The sequence below is a fragment of the Erinaceus europaeus genome, chromosome 1 (genome assembly GCF_950295315.1).
Source record: "Erinaceus europaeus chromosome 1, mEriEur2.1, whole genome shotgun sequence".
NCBI lineage: Eukaryota > Metazoa > Chordata > Mammalia > Eulipotyphla > Erinaceidae > Erinaceus > Erinaceus europaeus.
In genome coordinates this window covers 95024687-95038458 of record NC_080162.1, presented here as the reverse complement: position 1 = coordinate 95038458, position 13772 = coordinate 95024687, and the positions used below count along the sequence as shown (strand labels likewise).

The window sequence follows — 13772 nt, the reverse complement described above, 5'->3', positions numbered from 1 at the left end:
TTATATGTAAGAGTGGCCTGCCACAAGGATAAGTTTACTGGGAAATAGCACTCACACATATTTTTGGCTGTTGTCCTTTGCAGAAAACTATGAACTGTTGATTTCTGGGAAAGGCTTTAATAATGCAGAGAAAAAGGAAAACATTGTTTGTAGATTCAAGTTCACTGATAAAGAATTCTTTGGTAAGTAGACCTCTTGATTCTACCAGGTGGAAAAATTTCCAACACCAACTATTTTTTTTTTTTAGCCAGTCAAGTTCTTAAAATTCATACTGGCCATTCTCTGTAGACCTTGAGGTTAGAGTGTATAGAGACTAGAAGCAGGGTTTAAGCAATGCTCAGCCTCACAAGAACATTTTGGAGCAGAGCATTACCCTTACTAAGCTTGGGCTTGGGGCAGTATCTGCTCAGAAATATCTTACTCTTACCTTTTTCTCATCTCTCACTTCCCTAGTAAAATTAGGATCTCAAATCCAGGAATATTTTAGATAATAGAGGCATCTCCAGGGTTCTGAGTCACTGTTAAATCCACCAGTACTTCCTCTCGACGTGGACTGAAAGGGAATGCCAGCTGCCAGACCTGGACCCAGGCACACAGTGCCTCTGTGGTTTTGGCCAAATGAGAATTCTCTTCTCAAGCTCTCTTTTTACTCTCAGATGTGGGCAATGTAATAGTTGCACAAACTAAATTATAACACATATGTAAACTTATGTGGGAGAACTCAAGATACCTCTGTGGCAGGTGAGGGCCTGAAGAAGTGCACTGCTGGAGCAGGCAGAAGCTGTATCCTCAGAGCCAAAATGTGTGTGACCTTTTCCACACAGTGCCTGTGTACAACTGGACATTCTTCTTCCTCCTCACTCTCCCACTTTGCCTCTTGATATATTCATTTGTCTAATGATGTGATGTCTAAGGGTTTCTTGTTTCATGACCATCTGGTAAACCCAGACAACTCTTCTTTATAACACTTCTAGTGCATCTCTCTTATTTTTCCCCCATGAGAGTACAGAGTGGGTCTAGGCATATACCATTGTCATATCCCCTCACTACATCACCTCAGAAAATAAGATTTCTCTTGCTTATACTTTCTCTTGAGTGGATAAGCAGAACTAATGCTTCTGGAGCACTTATTATATTGGGCAAAGTGATTATCTTGAAGCAAATCAGATATGACATTATTTCGTGTATAAATATTTCACATTCTCTGATAGGGCAGCTCACCAATTCACTTTCGTCGGCTTCATTCTTCATTGATGTCATAGAATTATTCATTTACTAGCATTTATTCTGCTCACCATTTATTTCATGTTCTGTCTCTGTGTTTAATTTCTAAATTAAAATGTCCTTGAGAGTACAACATTGCCTCCTTGTTCCCACACAGAGAATTATACACTTGGGCACATGACAGGTGCTCAGAGGAAGACATAGAAGGGTGATTCCAGATACCAGTAGGCTAGCTCTGCTTGCCAAGGCCAAGAAAAGGGGGAAATATAGATAGATGGATCGATGGATCGATGGATGGATGGATGGATGGATGGATGGATGGATGGATGGATGGATGGATGGATGGATGGATATGTACACTGACACTCTTTCATGACATTTTCTTTTAGATAGAAAAGCAACCTCTATGGATGAAAGTACTATAATGTGTCCAGGAGTAAAGATAAAGAAGCCAAACCAGTAAGTGTACAGTTTGGAACATGAAGTGGGAGGAGTATCTTTGCACAGGCAACATTTTACAGTTAACCAAACATGCTTTGTAAATGCAAGAGAGTCAGGATGGTGGCACCAGACAGTCCTTTGAGTCACTTAAATCATGGTCAACAGGATATCCAGCCCCACACAGGTCAGGTCCCTCACTACCTTGTCTGCCTCATTGAAGAGGTTTACCTGCTAGTTCTTAGGACTGGCTCTCCTCACCCACACTGCCTGGTCTTCAGTAGTCTAAATAACCTGTCTGATGTTCCTGACTAGGTCATGAAGTAAGCATAATAATATCATAATGAAGTGAGATAATGAAGGTTATGGTGTGAGTCAAGTGTGAAAACTGCCTATCTTGCCTACCTGAAACATCTGTTCTTGCTGCTCTTTCTGTGCTTCAGGCAAATCTTTGTGCAAATAAGCCTGGACAATGGTACTAGCTTCATTGACAGCAATGCTAATATTACTAGCAAGCACTGTGTGAGTCCTCGGGTGAGTATATAATATCCTTTCCGTCTTTTCAATAACCCTTAAATGGAGATCCTAGCAAATAACTAGGCACCTCAGAAAGCATGACACACAACCTGTGTGGATTCCTGTGTCTTTCATTACTGAACTGACCCCTTCAAAATTTCTAAGTGTCCCAGTGAACATTTGGGGTTCAAGCCAGCTAAATTGGCCCTATAGATCTGAACTCACATTCTGTGGTCACGAGTAGGAACCTTCCAAGCTGCCCCAACTTTAGGACCCATCTTCCTGAGGTGTGAAGCATATAATATGTTGTCCAGCCTCCCTTTGGAAGACAGAACATTCTCTAGTGTTGTTGATTCACATTGAGGGCAAGGTCCTATGGGGGCCCACAAAGGGGTCTATTGTGTTGTTCCTGATAGAAATGACCAGTAACAATGGAGAGAGGGACCTATTCGAGATCTAGGTTCATCATGTTTGTTTGGGAATCTCAGGACTCCCCAATCAGAGCCCCAGCTGATGGGGTGGCCTGATAGTGACTAAAGAGTCATCGCTAAAGTATGCCAGTCTCGTGCCCTTATTCAGCTTTTGCAATCTTTTAAATTCCTTTACTCCATCATGTTTTTGAATCAGAGCACTTGAAAAGACAGCTTGGAGTGCCTGTTCTAACACACAGACTACTTGTCCTTGGTTATGAGTAAGAAGACCATATTCTGGGACCAGGTGGTAGCACACCTGGTTAAGCATACAATGTCTGTGTATAAGGACCCAGGTTCAAGTCCCTGGTCCCCACCTGCTGGGGGGAAGCTTCACAAGTGATGAAGCAGGACTACAGGTGTCGTCTCTCTGTCTCTCTCCCATTCTATCTCCTCCTTCCCTCTTAATTTCTCTCTATCTACCCAGTAATAAATATATTTTTGAAAGTTTATATTTTAAAAAGCACCACTGTCAACTGTAAAACATTAATCCCCCAATTAAAAAAAAAAGACTACATTCCCCTCCTATAAGCTGCTGTGTATGGACCACCTGGTCTGTCTAAAACCTTTATGAACTCTGTCTAAGACGCACAACTGTCTGCTCATACTCTATCAATGTGGAAATGGCAACTCAGAAATATGAAATACCTTTTTAAAAAATTTTCAGTCTGTTCTTTTTTAATTTTTTATTTATAAAATGGAAATATTAAGGGGCCGGGTGGTGGCACACCTGGTTGAGTGCACATGTTACAGTGCACAAGGACCCAGGTTCAAGCCCCTGGTCCCCACCTGTAGCGGGAAAGTTTCATGAGCGGTGGAGCAGGGCTGCAGGTGTCTCTCTGTCTCTCTTCCTATCTCACTCTTCCCTCTCTATTTCTGGTTGTCTCTATCAAATAAAGACAATTTAAAAAATGGAAATATTAACAAGACTATAGGATAAGTGAAGTATATTTCCACACAGTTGGATACAGAACTCCATATCCAATCTCCTCCCTTGATTGTTTCCCTACTCTTTATCCCTCTTGGGAGCACAGACCCAGGACCATTGTGAGGTGCAGAAGGTGGAAGGTCTGGCTTCTATAATGGCTTCTCCACTAAAGAAATATTAAATATCTTTTCCCAAGGTTCCAGAGCCAAGGATCAAGGAGTCCGTCTATGAACAGGTGGTCCTTGGACTCTGGCCCTGCCCCTGTACCACTATATATCAGAGGACTCAACAGCCCCTCCCTTCAAAAATATCTGTATATCTGTAGATTAATTTGTCTCCCAAAACAAAACACTAACACTGATTTTGAGACAAAGGAAGTATGAGTTTTTTTCTGTGGAAGAAATCTGAACTTCCTAAATAGAATTCCAAATTGGGGGTGGGGGTAGGGGTGTGTGGGGGTCTTTGTCCCAGCCTCTACAATAGCTCTCTGGATAGGGAACCCAGCCTCTTTGACTATCAGTTTCCTCTCTGTGGAGAGGAAGGATATGGGCATGAGGAGTCTGGTGTGAATACTGTGTGTTGGGTGTCCAGACAGAAACCAACACCAGGTTCCTCGTCAATGTGTTCTCTGCAGCATGGCCTACCCGTTCCTGGCTTTCCTGTGGATGTGCGAGCTGACCTGCCTCTTGACTTGTTAGGCATACCTCGTCCAGATAACATACCTTTCTTATCAAAGCCTGATCCAACTTTCAGCCCTCTCCATGTGGCTATTGCTGTAGCAGGTCTCTTTTTTGTATTATTTGTCTTTTGCTCCTTCAATCGATGTTGTGGTAAGGTAAGTATGTAACGTACCTTTAGGTACTAAGACCCAGGCCCACACCAACTCCCCTGGGAAACTGGACATGCACTTATCCCAGGATCCTGCCTGTCCTTGTCAACTCATAGACATCCCATTACCAAATGGAGGCACAGAGGCTGGTCTCCCTTTTCTGAGCATAGAAATAGCTTAGCCACCTTAGGGTCTCCTGCCTCCATGCTATACAGAGGTATCTTATGGGTGGCTCTAGTTCTTAGAGAGAAGTAGTCAGAGACTATCAGGGAAACCTCACTGCAGTTAGATTTCTCAGTCAACAGATAGGGAAAAGGCCAGGAGGAGGATCTTATACTGAGGCACAAAAAAAAAAAAGTATAAATTCCTCAGAGGAAAGATGATGCTGATTTAGGAGAATTTTTATCCTCTGAGCATCTGTGATTTTAAATCCAGCATTATTTCTACACACCTCTAGAACTCTCTACCTCTTCATAATCAGTTATTAAGTGCCAGGGTATACTGACTCATGTTGGGCACACAGGAACAGAAAAGGATCAGCCACCTTCAAATCAAAAAAGATGCATTTTGGTGTCTAGTTTATTACTGGTGCCTGGGAAAAATGATGGTAAAATGCCACCTTCCTAAAGGTATGACCAGTATCCTCATAAAAGGGAACAATAAATAGCAAGAGACTGACTCGGGGAGGTGAGAGAGGCACAGCAGAGGCACTGGGAGTCTAGGTTTCCAAGGACACATCCCAAGAACTGAATGGAAGAAGAGGGGGAGAGTAAGTCTTCAAGGACAGAGCAGCCCAGCATAGGAGCAAGCAGATGCTTGAAGGTGCTTGTTGCCCATTGATAACCAAGAAGTCTGAGTCGTGGGAATTTTCCCCCTGCTCACAAAACTCTGTAGCCAGTGAGTGGGTGTCCATTTGACACCCAAAGTCTATGTTTTGTCTATGTTCTACAGAGCAGAGGCCACTACTGCCTGAATGGGGCAGTCAGAGCCCTGAGCACCCTTATAGCCTGTGCTTATGTCTTTCTTATATTCTAGGCTGTCAGGGAGACAGTGCAGATACAGGTGAGTTGTGTAATGTTCTTAGCTTCTGAAATCAGACAAGATCGGGCGTGTTCAGGGTGGTATGGGCGTAGACGTGTGATGTTTTTAATGTTGCCAACAAGCCTTGCTATAAGCACTGCACTTCACAGAGAGTCTTATGAGGGATGGGGTAGATAGCATAATTGTTATGCAAACAGACTCTTATGCCTGAGGATCCATCGTTCCTGGGTTCAATCCCCTGCACCACCATAAACCAGAGCTGAGCAGTGCTCTGATAAAAATATAAATAAATAAATAAATAAATTCATTAATTAAGAGGCTCATCCTGTCCCACTAGGGAAAGAAAGAGACAGGCTGGGAGTATGGATTGGCCTGCCAATGCCCATGTTCAGTGGGGAAGCAATTACAGAAGCCAGACCTTCTGCCTTCTGCACCCCATAATGACCCTGGGTCCATATTCTCAGAGAGATAAAGAGTAGGAAAGCTTTCAAGGGTAGGATGCGATAGGGAGTTCTGGTGGTGGGAATTGTACCCCTCTCATCCTATGGTCTTGTAAACATCTCCATTTTATAAATAAAATTTAAAAAAAAATTTAAGAGGTTCATTAGGGATGGGGTACTCAGATCCTGCCGCCCACCTGTACTCCTACTTGGGTGTAAGGAACTGAGAGAAGGACGGGGAGGGGTAGCACAGGAGGAGGGAATGCTCATGGGAAGGCTGAGTGCTCACAAAATATCACCAAGACAACAGCCTTTCCATGCTCCCAACAAGGCCTGATTCAGGACATTTATCACGTAAAAAAGCAACTTGGGGTGCCCTGTATCATGACTATTGTGATCTCTACTGAAATGAATTGGGTCTTCCATTTTGCTGGTTCTCATAGAACTATTAATATGATGATTGTACCAGAACCTCAGGTGAGCTTGTGGAAAAAGCCTCAGGATCACCACCCCACCCCCACCCACTAGCTCTGATGATGGAGAGTTCTTATTTCTTGGATTCATCTGTCTCCTGGCAAGTCAGGGGTGAGGGTGGAGTGGTTGGTTGTGTTTGGCCTTTGGAGACTGCAAGGCAATGAAGCAGAAAGAGAGAATTACCTGGCCTGGAGCTCTGAGAGACATCCTGCCTAGATGAGCACAGGCACCTAGGACCAGGCAGCAGGCTTTGGTTCACTCCAAATGGAGCAGGAACCAGGGCCCATAAAAGTTGATACAAAGGGAGTCGGGTGGTAGCACAGTGGGTTAAGCATAGGTGGTGCAAAGTGTAAGGACCAGCATAAGGATCCCAGTTCGAGCCCCCGGCTCCCCACCTGCAGGGGAGTCGCTTCACAAGCAGTGAAGCAGGTCTGCAGGTGTCTATCTTTCTCTCCCCCTCTCTGTCTTCCCCTCCTCTCTCCATTTCTCTCTGTCCTATGCAGCAATAATGACATCAATAACAACAATAATAACTACAACAATTAAAAGCAACAAGGGCAACAAAAGGGAATAAATGAATAAATAATTTTTTTTAAAAGTTGATACAGCAAGGCCATATTGTCCGTGTGTGTGTGTTTGTGTGTGTGTGTGTGTGTGTGTGTGTGTGTGTGTGTGTGTGTGTGTTTGGGGGGTGGGGGGAGAGCATGGTCTGGGATCTGGTCAGCAAGTACCAGTCTCATTGCATGGGATTGTCCTCTGAGCTTGTGCCTTGTGATCTGGGGAGAGTCAGATCTGCCAGAGCCAGGTGAGTAGAGCCCTGAATTTGCTAATGTGTGCCCTTCTTGCATTTCTCTTTCACTGTGTATAAGGAGCCCTGGATGCTCCAAATCACAGCCTGGGGGAACCCAGGGGACAGGAAAGAAAATGTTGTGCTTTTGCACAAGATCCATGATTATAAATCAAAAGGAGTCTATTTTCTTTTCAGCTTTTCTCTGCTCTCTCTCTCTCTCTCTCTCTCTCTCTCTCCCTCCCTCCTTTCCTCTCTCCCTCCCTCCCTACCTCTCCAAGCATGGCCTTTGTTCCACACCTTTGTACTTGAACACTCCTGACAAGCATTTTTTTCAGTAACCGGTACTTGGCAGGTGCCGGGGTGCATGTCAACTCTCTGCACCCTGGTGCTGGCAAACAGCAAAACAGTCAGAGCTTTCTCATCCTAGGTCCCAAGTCCACAGAGACCCGTAATGGTTGTCCCATGTTGTGGGTGCCGAGGTGACAAGTTTAAACTGCTAAGGGTAAGAAAGGCCCTTATGGAAGGAGTATGACCCAAAAGTTGGCTTAAAGGAGACAGGCAGACTGTTCATGCAGCATTGATATGCAATCCAAAATGTACAACAGGTGGAAGTGATCTGTGGGAAGTGGGATTAAGTCTCTTGGGTCCTGCACCTGGACTCCTATTGTGCTAGCAGAGGTTTCTGGGTATTGATGGCTGGCTGATAGCCAGTCTGCCAATTGTTCTCATCAGGCCCAGAAATGCCTTGGGTTTCACTGAGCAGAAGCTACACAAGTAAAAACAAACTGAATCACAAACAAAAATTTCTGAACCAAGTTCTTTCTGCCATTAAAATATCTTATATTTGCCCTTTAGTCCCTCTCCCAGTCAATCACTTGTCTCTCCCAACGTTTGGAGTTTTCCTCTAAGAGCAGCTATTGACTCTCCTGCACTAAAATACTGATTGGTTTCATTGCAAAACATTCCTTGATCACAGTCAAGGACTGTGGCTACACCCTAAACACACAAGTCTGTCAGGTCCCCTGGCGCAGGTAGAGGCTGAAGTCCCGGCTCAGAGAGTCCAGGGAACAGAGCTTTGGGTGGCACTGGGAACAGGATGGGACACTCTACATGTGGATGAAAAGAACTATCTCAGAGCTTCCTCAGAGTCTCATCTGCTTTTCAGAATCCCATCTGTAACTTTGGTGGAAGGTGTAACCAGATGCCAATGATGTTATGTAAGACTAAGCGCAAGGTAAGCAGGAACACGGGAGCTAGGGGTCCTTTTCTCCCTGCCCTTGTCAGTGAATGACCCTTGAGGACTGTGAGCCAGAGACCCCTACCCAGGCATCTGTCAAAGGGGATGTGAAGACCTAAGGACATGATGCTTAGAAGTTTCTCATGATGATTCTGAACATGGCACAATGCACATGTCTTCATTGTCATCAGGAAGGACAAGGGATGTTCCTACCTGAAGTATTTCCCAGCTGGAGGGGAGGTCATCTGGGCATCAAGTCCTGCAGTCTATAATCTGTCCTGAGGGTTTATGGGGTTCCACTCCCATGTGTGAGATCCTTGGGGCCAATAGTAATAATACATAACCTAGACTCACCGTCTACCAGAATGTCTGGGTAACTCTGGTGCCCTAGGTGACAGACCACATCTTTGTAATGCCAGTTCCTAGTCTAGGGAGGGGTGAGAAAACTTCAACACCAGAGGAGAGGGAGTCCAGTCCCAGAACACTGAGGCTGGTGATGAAGGTCAGGCAGACATCCCAACACCTCATCAGTGTTTCAAAGCAGGAGACCAGACTAGATGCCCCTCATAGAGGAAATGCATCAAGTAAGCTTCCCTGTAGGTGTTGATATATAATGAAGACAACTCCCTAGAACCAAGGGAACCTTGGGATTCTGATCCCAAATCCAGTGACTTCTCAACATCTTCTTCTCTCCTCTCTTGCCTACAGAGAAGATGCTTCTTCAATATGTTCAAGTCCAACTGTGCACAGCTGCCCTGCTGCCAAAACTTCTGCCTTCAACCCAGGCAGGAGTGCCTACCCCTCACAAGCTGCTGCTCGGGGTACCAATAACCCCCAGCATGTACTCCAGCTCCTCCAGAATGCTCCCCCACAGATCCCTCAACCCTTCCCAAAGACTCTGTGGAACCCCTTTTTCAGTCCAATCCCCATAGCCCAACCTCTAAATCACCAGAACCCAAGACTATTAAGAGCCCTTTATGTACTGGATTGGATAGATGTGCTGAGTATTCGTTATAGTCAGACAAACTTAGCCTTTGTCTGTAAGCAGAAGTTTGTTCTGTGGTGAGCATTTCTCCCCTGTATGAGATGTATCTCTGCTGCTGCTGCTGCTGCTGCTAGGACAAAACACCTGGTTACCTGCATGTGGAGACCTGGCTGAGGCCCCCTCCCCAGAACGTGGTCTTTATCTTCTGGTCTACGTGGGATTTTAGCCAATTTCTGCCCTTTGGGAAAAGTAAAAAATATCACTGAAAGATTAATATAATCTTGCTTCCTTCTTTAACTTTATGGTAAGTGTCTTAAATATCTTACCTCCTACATGCTTCCGGTTCCTTTTTTTTTTTTTGAAGGGGGGTGTTCCACTTTAAAAATGTGTCATAGAAGAGACAAAGCCCACTAATGTTCATCATCAAAGATTCAGCTTCTTTCAGCTACTCCAGATCACCCTTAAACACAGAAGAATTTTAGAGGATTTTTCTCCATTTTGCTAGAGAAAAGCAACCTCCCCTCCTATTTATTTGCCAACATGACAAAGAGACATGTTTCCCAAAGAGATGTTTTAGCAAGAGATGTCCTGCCACCCACCAGCATAGTGCTTGGGACACTCACAGGAAACCCCTTGAACACTACAGGAGTGGTCCTCAGTTAGGACCTTAGCTATTTCTATACTTGATGTCAATATTAAACTCTATGTATTCCTTTCAGTGAAAATTATGACAATAAAAAGTAAAAATACGTCAGAGTTGGGTTTTAAGTCTGTACTGAAGGGCATGGATGGATAAAAAACAACCATTTTCCCCATGGTTAAGAAAAAAAAAAGACTTTTCTGGAATGACTTATATAAGCATATATAGCAAATTTTTGCAGGGATACTCTTCTAAGTCACAATTCTCTTAGAATGAATTTTTCTTTCTTTTTTTTGAAAAAAAATCTTTATTTTTATTTATTGGATAGACACAGTCAGAAATCAAGAGGGAAGGGGGAGATAAAAGCCCGCAGCGCTGCTTCACATGTCAAAAAGCTTTCCCCTTGCAGGTGGTGACCAAGGGCTCGAACCCATGTCCTTGTGGTCCTTGTGCATTATAACATATTCACTCAACCAGGTGTGCCACCACCCAGCCCCAACTTTGTCTTATAGGTGCCTTTTCTCCCTCTCTGGTCCATCACAGCCTGAGCCCAGGATCCATCCACTGACAACCAGGATAGGAGTGATGAGAGTATCTCCCACAGTCTCCCATAATGTGTATAATGATTACCCTGGCACAAAAAACCAGACACAAGGCATTTCAGATAAGTCAACTCACAATAAAGTCAATAGAAGAAGGGGCTGAAATATGGGCAGGGAGTGGCTGGGGTGGCACAGTATTTTGATCTGGATGCCATCTATAAACAAGTTCCCAGAGCAAAGGTGGGTACTCAGAGAGAACCAGAGTTGCCCTTACTCCTCACTTCCAGATATCCCTCATGTTAGGTGAGGCCTAAGTTAACATTTTGTCCCAAAGAGTCAAAGCCATTGAGTGTATAAATACAATGTTAACGTGGCTCCTGGCTACATATGGAGCCCTAAGAGGTAGACTGTGGCATTTTATAGATCTGTATGTAGATAGGGCAGGCCCTACTGATTCTAGACAGGCTGCCTTCACTGAGCTGTGTAGCACTGAGGGGAAATGAACACTGTGACAAAAGCAGACACTGCCTCTGACCTTTTCTCCTCCTCTATTTTACTTTTTTATTTTGTTTGTTGACTTGATAAGACAGAAATTTAAAGGGTGGGAGAGTGGGTGGGAGAAAGAGTGAGGGAGAGAGAGAGAGAGAGAGAGAGAGAGACCTGCGGCATTGCTTCACTGCTCCTGAAGCTTCTCCTTGCAGGTGGGGGTCAGAGCTTGATCCCCAGTCCTTGAGCACTGTAACGTGTGTGTTCTACCAGGCACATCAGTGCATAGATACACTTTTTTCATTTCTTTCTTGTGATTAATAGTGAATTACAAGACTGTAAGATTACAGGGTGTAGTTCCACACTGCACAGACCACCGAAATTCTTTGTTCCCATGCTCCCACCTCCCTAAGATAGCAACCATAATTCTCACAAGTTATTTATTCTTGTTTTCATTTCCTATGCACATAAGATTGAGTCTCTAAATATATCGTAAGTATGAAGATCTTGCAATGTTTCACTGATATTCTGTAAATTTTGAGTTACTGGTCTAATACTCTGGTCTTTGATCCATTTTTATTTGATTTTGGTATATGGTGTTAAGTGGTGGTCCGGTTTCACTTTTCTACATGTGGCTGTCCAGTTTTCCCAGCACCATTTGTTGAAGAGACTTCTTTATGACATTGAATCAGTTTTGGCCCTATTGCCATATATTGAGTGGCTGTATATGTGTGGGCTCATTGCTTGACTCTCAACCCTGTTCCACTGATCTAAGTGTCCATTTTTATTCCAGGACCACAATGTTTTTATTACTATCACTTTGCAGTATAATCTGAAGTTAAGGAGCATTGATGCCTTTCAGTTCTCTCATTGTACAAAAGATAGTCTGGTTTTCCAAGTTGACTGCCTCCTTTTTCATTAGTTATTTTACAAATGTGTAAGATTTCTAGGTTGTGATTTAATACATATTGAAAGTAACTGTTAAGTCACTACATCCCACAATCTTCATCAATATTCTTTGTCTCTACCCCACCTTCCAATGATAACTTCCATATTGCTCAAGAAGTCAAAGAGACAATTTTTAAAAACTTTTTTAAATATTTATTTATTCCCTTTTGTTTCCCTTGTCGCTTTATTGTTGTAGTTACTACTGTTGTTGTTATTGCTTTCGTCGTTGTTGGATAGGACAGAGAGAAATGGAGAGAGGAGGGGAAGACAGAGAGGGGGAGAGAAAGACAGACACCTGTAGACCTGCCTCACTACCTGTGAAGCGACTTCCCTGCAGGTGGGGAGCCCGGGGCTCGAACCGGGATCCTTGCGCTGGTAATTGCACTTTGTGCCACGTGCGCTTAACCCACTGCATTACCGCCTGACCCCCAAAGAGACAACTTTTTTAGATCATAAGGTATTTATTTTTGTAACTACCTAAAGCATCTCGGGGACCAGGCAGTAGTGCAGAGGGTTAAGTGCACATGGCACAAAGTGCAAGGACTGGCACAAGGATCTGCAGGGGAGGTCACTTCACAAGCAGTGAAGCAGATTTGCAGGTGTCTATCTTTCTCCCCTCTGTCTTCCCCTCCTTTCTCGATTTCTCTCTGTCCTATCCAACAACAACAACAGCAATGGCAACAAAAACGACACTAACTACAAGGGCAACAAAATGGAGAAAATGACCTTCAGGAGCAGTGGGTTCACAGTGCAGGTGCTGAGCCCCAGCAATAACCCTGGAGGCAGAAAAAACATCTCCATATTATTTTCCATAGGGAACATTTCTTTTGTAAGCTCATTTTTTTAGTTATCTATATTACACATATGAGTAAGACCATCTAGTAGTTGTCTTTCAGCTCGTTTATTTCACTTATCAATATTGCCATCAGTTCCATCATATTGTCCCAAGTAATCTAATTTTATTTTTTGCAATTGCAGAATAGTGTTTCACTTTTACTATTTTATTATTCTCTAGTGATAAATGATATTATATTTCATATATCTGTGTTTCATATATCTGTGAATCATCTAAACATTTGCTTTTTAAAGAACTGTATTCAGACACATTAGTAAAGTTGTCTGCTCAAGGAAGCCAGGATGAAATCATAATAGCATCTGCAACTTGGCTGGGAAATTGAGGCAATCCTGGGCCAGGACACAATTGCTCAGGAAGGAACCTTGCATACTCATTGTGTCCTTTGACTGAGGAAGAGCTGATGAAAATCATGCAGGTGCCTTGTTCTGGAGGCTGCAGATCCATGCTTGGTACCCTTGGGGGAGATTCTGTGCTCCCAACAACATCCAGATTGCTTTGTGCTGGAGCCTGTGGTTTAAAGAGGATACACAGTTCTCAAGCCTAGAGAGACAACCCCTTAACAATGGAAATCCTGAACCACTATTTCTTTTTCTTTTTATTAGTGACTTAATAGTGATTTACAAGATTATAAGATAACAGAGATATATCTAGATAGATAGATAGATAGATAGATAGATAGATAGATAGGTAGATAGATAGATAGACACCTGTACCCCCACTCCCAGGAAGAACCACCACAGCTCTCCCAAGATCTTAGATAGTGGTTTGACTCTTGTTTTTTCAAGTTCATGTGTTTCAATTCTCTATATTCTACATACCATAGTTGTCCTTCACATCCTTATTTCTCTAAGGATAATCACTTCTGGCTCCATCCATTTTGTCCCATACAGTCTTTTTGTGCATATAAATGAGTTTAATGATAATATGT

The 13772-nt window shown here is 43.5% G+C and overlaps 1 protein-coding gene across 1 annotated transcript in view; it reads left to right on the top strand.

The window, feature by feature from the left end:
- The window catches only part of LOC132538585 (anthrax toxin receptor-like), a 28103-nt gene extending 18452 nt beyond the window's left edge, over positions 1 to 9651 (top strand). Inside the window, exons 10-17 of the mRNA XM_060191155.1 lie at positions 84 to 182; positions 1614 to 1683; positions 2106 to 2196; positions 4211 to 4411; positions 5441 to 5467; positions 7578 to 7652; positions 8316 to 8384; positions 9096 to 9651. Of these exons, the coding sequence (XP_060047138.1) occupies positions 84 to 182; positions 1614 to 1683; positions 2106 to 2196; positions 4211 to 4411; positions 5441 to 5467; positions 7578 to 7652; positions 8316 to 8384; positions 9096 to 9218 (755 nt within the window). The 3' untranslated portion in view covers positions 9219 to 9651. The remainder of the gene's footprint in view (positions 1 to 83; positions 183 to 1613; positions 1684 to 2105; positions 2197 to 4210; positions 4412 to 5440; positions 5468 to 7577; positions 7653 to 8315; positions 8385 to 9095) is intronic.
- The last annotated feature ends 4121 nt before the right edge of the window (positions 9652 to 13772 follow it).